Genomic DNA, 12,103 nt, shown 5'->3' on the forward strand with positions numbered 1-12,103 from the left:
TTTAAACATCAATTACTGGAATGAATAATCAAACTAAATTAAACATGTGATGTGCCATATATGATAACTGTACAAACATTGAATTGTTTTGTCCATCTTCTTATTCTGATACATGTCATTGAGAATAATTTTAGATTATTATTTAAAGGTTTCATTCCTGAATCTCATAGTTTATTGTAACTCAGGTTCAGACCCCATCAGTTACCGGTTTGTACTGAGAAGGGAGGTGAGAACATGTGACACTGTTACTATTTGGCCTGGAGCTCAGAGAGAGAGAAATATTATAGGAATCAGAGTAAATCCCTGACGTTTATTAACAGCACTAATATTGACAGTGATGATAATGTTCAGTGTCTAGTAATGACATTATTGCTGATACTAATAGTAATTTATGTCAGACATCCAGTTATTATAAACACAATCTCACACAGTCTGGTACTTACCACAGTTTCTGTATTTTACAGTCCGGATTGCTCAGAACCGCAGACAGTAGTTTCACTCCTGAATCTCCCAGGTTATTGTCACCCAGTCTAAACAAAGAGAGTGAGAAACACATTAAAGTGGGCTGAATTTTCACCACGGGTTGACAATCAGGAGCTGGGTTTATTTTCAGATCTGAAAGCCACCACTAGTGGGAAATTGATTGAAGTTATGATTTTCACATGGAGACGCCATTAATTGGCTTGGAGGCAGGTTTCCTGCTCACTTAGAGCCAATGGGGGTGGAATGGAGGCGATCAGATGAAGTGAGGATTCATTATAGACTCACATGGCAGCCATCACTGAAGCTACTGGTTGTCCTGAGGGAGAGGCCTATGGTTTGTGTCAAAGCCTCCATAGCATTAGAGGGAAGCGAGAAGTCACAGGGAAGCCAGACACTTCAAACCCTCTTATGTGCTTAACAAGGTTTTCAACATCTTAATTGGCCTCAGCTGAGATCCCTGCCCCTCCCCGCCTATGCATGGTAATTAGTGCCGCCACCAGATTCAGCACCTTGAAATTGACACACTGCTTGGCACCAGTAACCTTGACATCTCTGCCCACCCCTGTTCCTGCCTTCAGGAAGCCCCGAAACATTAGCCCATTGAGTCAAAACTTGGATCTAATTCAAATATTCTGCCCAATGTCACAGGAAACATGGAAGCAACATCAGAAATCAATGCTGAGATTTTACTGTCACTGAAAATTAATCAGTTGGGGGTAATTTGATCTTTTGTCGACGGTGTATGATGGGTGATATTAGATCACCTGCCCATACTGCACCTCACCCGATTGTCCTTTCAATTGAATGGAAAAGAAGGGAGTAAGCAGTGTAAATTGGTGAACAACTCACTATCGTAGGTTTAACTACTGGTGAAGACCACTTTCACCCCTCTCAGTATTTGTTAGATAGAGAGTTGTCTGTGTCCAGCCTGTAAATGTCTCTCAGTCTGGTCTCATTCCCTGATGATCAGAATTTTCCTCCTCCAGTTCACTGACTGGCCCCTCCAAATTTTAGGAAACTCATCTCGTTTCTGTTGTTCTGTAAATCCAGAATTTTATGCGAATGGCAAATTTTTGAGAATTAAATGATAAAGCTTGGATTCCCTGTAATTCATAACTCTGTGCATTATGTTGTTCTGTATAATGCCTTGGGATGAGTTATATTGTGAAACTATGCTAACTGCTGCTGTAAAATCCTCCCCCTGGATTTTATACAACAGGGGAAGTTTATTCTGTCTCATTACAAAGTTGAAATGTCCTTGTTCTCCTAGTTTACAGGGAAGGGGTGTCTCCCACTTTATGCCCCATTAAACACGCTCCATACTTACTGCGGCTACTGTTATGCTTCAAGAGAATTTCCGGGAATTCCCTGCTCCTTTTGGATGGTCACATATGGGTGGATTATCAGAAAATTCTGTTGTATACCACTGGCTGTTTTACCCGAGACTGTCAACTCTTTGCAAGGAACAGTCGATGGTACAGATTCCTGGAAATTCTTTCCAGTTGTCCAGTGTGTGTCTGAGTCCTGGGTATAAACAGGCATTAGGGGAATTTGAGCTTTCAAAACAGCAGCAGCAGGTTTCCTCATTACTAACATTTCCTCGGGTCAGATCTAAGCTCTGCAGTCCTGCCACATCCAGTCATGAATGTCAATGGACGATTAAACAACCAGCAGGAGGATGATGGGTTCACAAATATCCCCATCCTCAATGACAGGGGAGCCCATCACATCAGTACAAATGATAAGGATGAAGTATTTGCTACAATCTTTAGACAGAAGGGCCGAGTGGATGATCCATCTCAGCCTCCACCGGAGGACCCCAGCATCACAGATGCCAGTCTTCAGTCAATTTGACACACTCAAGAAATGGCTGAAGGCACTAGATACTGCAAAGGCTATGAGCCCTGACAATATTCCGACAATATTACTAAAGACTTGTGCTCCAGAATTAGCCACACATTTTTCCAAGCTGTTCCAGTGCAGCTTCACCATTGGCCTCTACCCAGCAATGTAGAAAACTGCCCAAGTACGCCCTGTCCATAAAAAGCAGCACAAATCCAACCCAGCCAATTACCGTCCCAGCAGTCTTCTCTCAATCATCAGTAAAGCGATGGAAGGTGTCATCAACAATACTATCAAACACTTACTCAGCAACAACCTGCGCACTGACTCTCAGTTTGGGTTCCATCAGGGCCACTCAATCCAGTACCTCATAACAGCCTTGGTCCAAACATGGACAGAAGAGCTGAAGTCAAGAGGTGAGGTGAAAGTATCTGTCCTTGACATCAAGGTAGCATTCGACCGAGTGTGGCATCAAGGAGCCCTAGCAAAACTGAAGTTAATGAAAATCAGGGGGAAAACTCTGTAGTGGTCGGGGGTGATACCTAGCACAAAGGAAGATGGTTGTGGTTGTTGGAGGTCAATCATCTCAGTCCCAGGACATCATTGCAGGAGTTCCCCAGGGTAGTGTCATAGACCGACCATCTTCAGCTGCTTCATCAATGACCTTCCTCCCATCATAAGATCAGAAGTGGGGATGTTCGCTGTTATGACCGATGCAGTTGGTAAAACGGAGTTATTTAAAAATGCCAGAGGGAAACTTAAAACAACTGGCATAACCTATAATTTTAAGTGTTATGCTTGAGATGCAATTCTAAATGCAGGAATCAGGCCACCAGTGCTTGAGGTTTTACATTAAACTAAAGGAAATATGTTATTAATTTACACAGGTTAGAATTGATATTCACATGGCTACAAATTACTACTATCATAACTTTTAACAAATTCCCAAACCAATCTCTATTAAGGCAACAGCAACCCATAGACTCTACTAGACATCAGGCAAAGCATTTTCACCTAATGAATTCAAAATGAGGTTATTTTCATTATGGAGCCAGTTGGGGGCTTGCAGCTGCCTTTCATCTCACATTGCGTCTGCTCTGCACACCCGAAACGGTTGTCTTGATCCCTACCAATGCCCATTGAATGTTAATTCCCACTGTAACAACAATCTCTGAACTAAACCTCTCTAACAATAAAACCACTTTCATAGTACCAGCTTTATTAGTAACATAAACATATTGCTTGGTGGCTGCTAGAAAGGGGTCCGTTTTCACCCCACTTCTTGAATGCTCAGTTCAAAAATGCAAATGCACGCTAACTACCTCTCTTACATATCAAAACTAGTACCCCTCAAAGCACCCAGATTAACAGGCTTTCATCCAATTAAGACGCACCCACAGACTAAACCTCTATTTTAAAAGAAATGTATTTTCAATGATTGCACAATATTCAGCTAAATTCATAACTCCCCAGGTGAAGCAGTCCTTTTCCACATGCAGCAAGACTTGGACAAAATCGGGATTGGGCTGAGAAGTGCCAGGCAATGTCCATTTCCAACAAGAGAGGATCCAACCATCTCTCATGACATTCAATGGCATGACCATCGCTAAAACCACCAGTATCAACATTCTGGGGGTTACCATTGCCCAAAAACTGAACTAGACCAGCCAATTAAATATTGTGACTATAAGAGTATGTTGGAGGCGTGAAATCCTTCGGAGAGTTACTCATCTCCCGACTCCCCAAAAACCTCTTCACCATCTACAAGACACAAATTAGGAGTGTGATAGAATACTCTCCATTTGCCAGAATAGGTGCGGCTCAAACAACACTAAAGAAGCTCGACACCATCCGGACAAAGCAGCCCACTTGATTGGCACCCCGTCCACTACCTTCATCATTCATTCCCTCCACCACTGGTGCACATTGGCAACAGTGTATACCATCTACAAAATGCACTGCAGCAGCTCACCAAGGCTCCTTAGACAGTACCTTCCAAAACTGTGACCTTTACCGCCAAGAAGGACAAGGGCAGCAGAGGCATGAGAACAAAACCACCTCCAAGTTCCCCTCCAAGTCACTCGCCATCCTGACTTGGAAATATATCGCTGTTCCTTCACTGTCGCTGGGTCAAAACCCTGGAACTCCCTCCCCAATAGCACTGTGGGTGTACCTACACCACATGGACTGCAACGGTTCAAGAAGGCAGTCCACCAGCACCTTCTCAAGGGCAATTAGGGATGGGCAATAAATGCTGGCCTAACCAGCGATGCCTACATCCCATGAACGAATGAAAAACAAATAATGAACAGAATTGGGAGACATTTTAATCAGTTAGACCTGACATGGTCTTCCTATGTAATTGTAAAAATTTAAGATATTTCACCCTCTCCACCAGAAACCATCTGGTTATTTATGATGCTATAAAGGACTTATTTTCTCTTGTGATCGGTATAGCTCACGGTTTCTGGTTAATTATGATTATATTCTTCAAAGCATTTTTTTCTGCACTGGTGCTTAGTATGTTTAGAATATCCTGTTCTTGTAAATAGATATCACTATTTCTTTTTATCTTAATTCTATGCTCAATTCTTCACTCACCACTGAGTATACCAACAGCTTGTCAGCAAAGGCATCATTCTTATTTTCCACCTTGGAATTTTACAATCATCTCCATGATTTGTTAAGTTTTCTGACTGTCTCTCTTTGTTTGAACTGGAAAGTATTGTTTTTCTTTTATCACAATGTAAATGCTTTTTCAATAATGTAAATACCAGCTATGGGACCAAACATGCAGTTACCTCAAATCTTGGCATTTATGCAGGACGGATACCAGACGCTGGAGCCCTTCATACTGAATGTAGCACATCTGTAGATTGAGGTGTATTACTGTATTACAGAGTCCAATGACATGAGACAGAACTGCACAGTCAATTGGGGTCAGTCGCAATTCTCTAAATCTAAGTGTTTCCACAGACCCCACTGTGGCCTGAGCCAGTGCTTTATTCTGAGACTCAAACAGGTAGTGAAATATGTTCAGGAGGTTCCTTTTACTAGTTGTACTCAATAAGTTTTCAATCTGTCCTTCAATCTTCTCCTTCACCCAGTCAATCACTTGATAGGTTGTTTGATGAAGAAATGGGCCCAGAAACTCCTGCAGGGGCCGAGCTGCCTGTGGGGAGGAGAGACCAGCAACAAAATGGAGAAATATCTCAAATCTCCCATCTTCCTTGCTGTAGGCTTCATTGAGGATTTTCCCGATGTCCCCGGGTTCTGAAGTCAGGAATTGTGCGAGTGCAGCTACAAACTCTTGGATTGTGAGGTGTGGGAATGTGTAAACCACACTCTGGGTAGAATCATCTCTCTCCAAAAGTTCCATCAGGAACCCAGACAGGAACCGGGAAGGTTGCAGATTGTACTTGATCAAATCTTCATTCCTGAACACAATCTTCTTCTCACAGATTCCTGTGAAGGCCATCTCACCAAGCTTCTGGAACACGTCACGAGGGCTTTCAATCTCTCGGCCATGGTTTTTCAGAATGTTGTAAATATAGTAGGAATATAGTTGGGTGATGGTCTTTGGAACTCGCTGCGGTTTCCTGTCTCTTTGTGTAAAAAAGGGACCCAGTGACAGACCGAGGATCCAACAGTAGGAAGGGTTGTAGCACATGGTGTACAGGATCTCGTTCTCCTCTACGTGTTTGAAAATAGCTGCTGCCACTGCCTGGTCTTCAAAAAGCTTGTTGAAATATTCCTTCCGTTCATCACCAACAAATCCCAGGATTTCAGCCCAGACATTGATCTCAGCCGTTTCCAATAAATGTAATGCAGTGGGGCGGCTGGTCACTAGCACTGAGCATCCTGGGAGCAGCTTGTGCTGTATTAAACTGTACACAATGTCAGACACTTCACACCAGCCTTCAGGGTCTGTGCACATGGACTGAGATTCTATATTTCTCCAATTGTCAGCAAAATTAATCCTGTCCTTGAATTCGTCCAGACCATCAAATATAAACAGCAATTCCTCTGGGTTCTTCCATAGCTCTACCAGAACATTCCCAAAGTGAGGATAGAAAAACAGTATCAGATTCCTCAGGTTTATTCTGCAGTTAATATTGTTCAAATCCCGGAATTTAAAACTGAAAACAAATTGAAACTGTGGGTATATTTTCCCAGTGGCCCAATCATAAAGAATCTTTTGTACCATTGTGGTTTTTCCGACACCCGGGACTCCACTCACTGCTGCTGATCTCCCGGATGTTGATTTTCTCTGGGAAAAACTGATCTGGAACAATTGATCAGTTCGGATTTTTTCCAGTTCTCTCCGGAGATGTTTCTCTCTCCACTCTTCATGGTCTCGGCCTCTTGCCAGCAGTTCATGTTCTACAAGTGTCCGGTCTCGAACCTTAGAAATGATTGTTAGCTCAGCATATTGATCAATCAGCTGGAAAATCTTAACCTTCTCCTTTAATAGGATAGTGTTCACTCTTAGTGTTTCAGTTTGTACCTGGAGTGTTTCCTTGTGTTTCTTCTGAACATCTTAAGTTAGAACAGACAGAAAATGGTTCTCAATATTAGTTACATGGATATAAAAAGAATTTTCCAAATCTGCAATTAAAAGTCTAATGATGACCATGAAGCCACTGTTGACTGTTGTAAAAACCCAACTGGTTCACTAATGTCCTTTAGAGAAGGAAATCTCTCGTTCTTACCTGTTCTGGCTTACATGTGACTCCAGACTCACAGAAATATGGTTCAATCTTAAATGCCCTCTGAATTAGGGCAATTAGTGTTGGGCAAAAAATTCTGGCCTAGCCAGTGACACCCACTTCCCATGAACGAATAAAAAAAATCAGTAAAATGGCACAAGATTAAATACACAATTTCAATAGAGATGCATGTAGAAGTTAAAACTCAGTTTTTGGAATCGTTGCTTGAAAAATAACATTTGCCGAGGAAATTTCATTTTCTTTTAATGTTAACTGAACAAGGGGATTTTTATGAAGGTGATATTTCTCTCTAATAGCTGATGTCACCCGTCCTGTCCTGCTCTATAAACAACTCATTTCAAATCCTCACATGATCCTGGTTAGCAACCAATAGGGGTCTTAGTGCAAGGGTTCCTAAACTGTGGGTCACGAACACACCCCCACACCCAATGGGCACCACTTTTGGATTCCCGAGCTCCTGCTCTTCCAAGGCAGCTATGGTGACAGCGGAGCGGAGGCGAACTACCCAGGCATGAATCCACTGCACTGATACTGCCGAACAGCTAAGGACAGACTCCGAGGCCAAAGTGCTCTTGAATCTTAGGAATATCGACTGTCGAGCGGGCCCATGATGTTTGTACAAGCAGAGGCAGGCAAATGTAACTCAGTGACTGACTGATGTGTCTGGATTTGCAGGAAAATCCGGGAGGTCATGCAGCTGAGTCAGGAAGCTGAATTGCGAATTGAAACTTTGCTGCATTTCAGTTCCAGTTGGCCTGTTGTGCAGGTTCCTTACCTCAGGTTAGTGACTCTGCTGGACCAAAACTTGAGGAGAGAGGCTGATTACAGGGTGTGTGGTAGGAGAGAGGGGCTGATTACACTGTGGTCTGGGGGTGAGAGGAACAGATTACAGTGCGCCCCAGTGAAGGTGGGGGAGAGGGGCTGAATACAGAGTCTATTGGGGGGGTTAAAGGGGAAGGGGCTGATTACAGAGTGAGGGGGTTAGAGGAGAGTGGCTGACTTCAGTGTGTATTGGGGAAAGGGGGGATGAATACAGTGTGTATTAGGGGAAAGAGCGAGGAGGAGTTGAATACTGAGTATATGGGGGTAAGGGGAAAGGGGCTCATAACAGAGAGTGAGGGGATTAGGAGAGAGTGGCTGACTTTAGTGTGTATTGGGGGAAAGGGGGGGGCTGACTTCAGCGTGTATTGGGGGAAAGGGCTGTCTACAGTGTGTATTGGGGGAAAGGGGGGAGGGGTTGAATACAATGGTTGGGAATCATCCCAGATTTGCACTGAATACAGTAGCAGGCCGGAAACAGGACGATTTACCCGCTGGCCGCAATGACAGGCTTTTGCGCTGTATTGTCCCATTCCGCCTCATTAATTATGTAGCCACAGGAAACACGCCATCTCCCTGGCGGACAGTCTCCAATATGCCCGCCATGCTGTTACCTCACCGCTTCCTGACACTGGACACCATATTTAAACTGCGGCTGTGCGCAAACTTCTCAATGCTTGCAGCCCAGGAGGGCACCAGTGAAGGCATAGCCCCAAAAGCCAAGACGAGTGCAGCCTCCCGATTGAGTGCCGCATCTCTGGGACACCATCTGGACACCAGGGAGATCCACTGTGGTGTCCCCTACCCTAGCTCTGGCCGCACCAGTCTCAGCACTTCGGCTTGGGAGATGGTGGCAGAGGTGGCCAGTGTCAACGCTGCACACAAGAGTTCAGCTATCCAGTGCAGAAAACAGATCAATGATTTCATCCGTGCCACCAGGGTAAGACGACCATCTCATCACTCTAAGCTCACACATTCATAAGGCCATCACACATTCACTGGCATCCCACTGACTGCCAACTCTAGGGGCATCAGCAATCACTCTCTCACACAAGCTCTAACATCACCATCTGGTCTCATCTCCTCTGGAGACTGCTTCCTTAGCCTTCCTTCAGCATCTTGAGGCCACTTGCACAGATCAACATGTGCCCTCATACACACCCTGGGATACCCTCAGCCCTCGTCCTGCAGCCTCTTCCTTTGCCTGAGGCCACTTCTTTCTCTTCCCCAAGCAAGCCCTATCCCTGCAGCCATTGAAAAGTCACCCTTGTCTGGTGGCTGGTCTGGTAGGCAGAGATCCGCTGTAACGAGCATATCTTTTCATTTCTGTTAGACTCTGGATTAAATTTACAGCGGGTTCAGTTTGAAGGACATGTCTACTGGAACAGTGTGAGGCTTGTGTTGCATGGAATAGGAGAGGGATTTGATTACAGATTGGTGTTCGATGGAATGGGAGAGGGAGTTAATTACAGCTTGTGTTGCATGGAATGGGAGAGGGGGTAGAATAGAGTACATGTTCGATGGAATGGGAGAGGGGGTTGATCACAGTGTGTATTGGATGGAACAGGAGAGGGGGTTGATTACAGATTGTGTTTGAAGGAAGGGGAGAGGGGTTGGATTACAGTGTGTGTAGAATGGATGGGCAGAGGGACTTGATTACAGGATGTGTTGGATGGAACGGGAGAGGGGTTTGATTACAGTGTGTGTTGGATGGAAGGGGAGAGGGGGTGGATTACAGTGTGTGTAGTACAGAAGGGCCAGAGGGGTTGATTTCAGGATGTGTTGGATGATAGCAGAGAGGGGGTTGATTACAGTGTGTGTTTGAAGGAATGGGAGAGGGGGTTGATTACAGCACATATGTTGGATGGATGAAGAGGGGATGATGATTACAGTGTGTGTTGGATGGAAGGGGAGAGGGAGTTGGTTACAGTGTGTCTTGGATGGATGAGGAGTGGGGGTTGATTAAAGTGGGTGTTGGAAGGAAGGGGAGAGGGGGTAGATTATAGGGTGTCGGCAGTGGAAGGGGAGAGGAGAGGGGATTGATTACAGCGTGTCTTGGATGGAAGGGGAATGGCGGCTAATTGCAGTGTGTGTTTGATGGAAGGGGAAAGGGGGTAGAGTAGAGTACATGTTCGCTGGAACGGGAGAGGGGGTTGATTACAGTGCGTGTTGGATGGAACGGGAGAGGAGGTTGCTTACAGCTTGTGTTGGTTGGAATAGGAGAGGGGGTTGATTACAGTGTGTATTTGATGGACTGGAAGAGGGGTTGATTACGCTGTGTGTTGGATGGAAGGGGAGAGGCAGTTGAATACAGATTGTGTTCGATGGAATTGGAGAGGGAGTTAATTACAGCTTGTGTTGCATGGATTGGGAGAGAGGGTTGATCACAGTGTATGTTGGATGGTAGGGGAGAGGGGGTTGATTACAGCTTGTGTTGCTTGGAATGGGAGAGGGGGTACAATAGAGAACATGTTCAATGGAATGGGAGAAGGGGTTGATTACACTGTGTGTTGGATGGGGCGGCAGAGCGGGTTGATTGCAGGATGTGTTCGATGGAAGGAGAGAGGGGGTTGACAATAGGTTGTGTTCGATGAAACAGGAGGGGGTTGATTTTAGTGTGTGTTGATTGGAAGGGGAAAGGGGGTCTGATTACAGTATGTGTTGGATGGAAGGGGAGAGGGGGTTTGATTACAGCCTGTGTTAGACGGTAGGGAGTGGGGGTTGAATACAGTGCGTGCTCGATGGAACAGGAGAGGGGGTTGATTACGTGTGTTGGATGGATGAGGAGCGGGGGATGTTTACAGTGTGTGTTGGTTGGAAGGGTAGATGGAATTGATTACAGAGTATGTTGGATGGAAGGGGAGAGGGGCCAGATTACAGTAGGTGTTTTATAGAAGGAGAGGGGGGTTGATTACAGCGTGTGTTGGATGGAATGGGCAAGGGGGTTGATTACAGTGCGTGTTGGATGGAACGGGAGAGGAGGATGCTTACAGCTTGTGTTGGTTGGAATAGGAGAGGGGGTTGATTACAGTGTGTATTTGATGGACTGGAAGAGGGGTTGATTACACTGTGTGTTGGATGGAAGGGGAGAGGCAGTTGAATACAGATTGTGTTCGATGGAATTGGAGAGGGAGTTAATTACAGCTTGTGTTGCATGGATTGGGAGAGGGGGTTGATCACAGTGTATGTTGGATGGTAGGGGAGAGGGGGTTGATTACAGCTTGTGTTGCTTGGAATGGGAGAGGGGGTACAATAGAGAACATGTTCAATGGAATGGGAGAAGGGGGTTGATTACACTGTGTGTTGGATGGGGCGGCAGAGCGGCTTGATTACAGGATGTGTTCGATGGAAGGAGAGAGGGGGTTGACGATAGGTTGTGTTCGACGAAACAGGAGGGGGTTGATTTTAGTGTGTGTTGGTTGGAAGGGGAAAGGGGGTCTGATTACAGTGTGTGTTGGATGGAAGGGGAGAGGGGGTTTGATTACAGCCTGTGTTAGACGGTAGGGAGTGGGGGTTGAATACAGTGCGTGCTCGATGGAACAGGAGAGGGGGTTGATTACGTGTGTTGGATGGATGAGGAGAGGGGGATGTTTACAGTGTGTGTTGGTTGGAAGGGTAGATGGAGTTGATTACAGAGTATGTTGGATGGAAGGGGAGAGGAGCCAGATTACAGCAGGTGTTTGATAGAAGGAGAGGGGGTTGATTACAGTGCGTGTTGGATGGAACGGGAGAGGAGGTTGCTTACAGCTTGTGTTGGTTGGAATAGGAGAGGGGGTTGATTACAGTGTGTATTTGATGGACTGGAAGAGGGGTTGATTACACTGTGTGTTGGATGGAAGGGGAGAGGCAGTTGAATACAGATTGTGTTCGATGGAATTGGAGAGGGAGTTAATTACAGCTTGTGTTGCATGGATTGGGAGAGGGGGTTGATCACAGTGTATGTTGGATGGTAGGGGAGAGGGGGTTGATTACAGCTTGTGTTGCTTGGAATGGGAGAGGGGGTACAATACAGAACATGTTCAATGGAATGGGAGAGGGGGTTGATTACACTGTGTGTTGGATGGGGCGGCAGAGCGGCTTGATTACAGGATGTGTTCGATGGAAGGAGAGAGGGGGTTGACGATAGGTTGTGTTCGACGAAACAGGAGGGGGTTGATTTTAGTGTGTGTTGGTTGGAAGGGGAAAGGGGGTCTGATTACAGTGTGTGTTGGATGGAAGGGGAGAGGGGG

At 45.5% G+C, this 12,103-nt stretch overlaps 1 protein-coding gene across 4 annotated transcripts in view; it reads right to left on the reverse strand.

The window, feature by feature from the left end:
• Positions 1-12,103, reverse strand: part of LOC121269363 (NACHT, LRR and PYD domains-containing protein 3-like) — a 112,368-nt gene that overhangs the window by 68,014 nt on the left and 32,251 nt on the right. For all 4 annotated transcript variants that reach the window (XM_041173942.1, XM_041173943.1, XM_041173941.1 and 1 more), the window contains 2 exons: positions 5,127-6,864; positions 444-530 (listed from right to left, as the gene is read on the reverse strand). In XM_041173942.1, the coding sequence (XP_041029876.1) occupies positions 444-530; positions 5,127-6,864 (1,825 nt within the window). The remainder of the gene's footprint in view (positions 1-443; positions 531-5,126; positions 6,865-12,103) is intronic.

Source organism: Carcharodon carcharias, chromosome 24 (assembly GCF_017639515.1).
Source record: "Carcharodon carcharias isolate sCarCar2 chromosome 24, sCarCar2.pri, whole genome shotgun sequence".
In the NCBI taxonomy this organism is placed as follows: Eukaryota; Metazoa; Chordata; class Chondrichthyes; order Lamniformes; family Lamnidae; genus Carcharodon; species Carcharodon carcharias.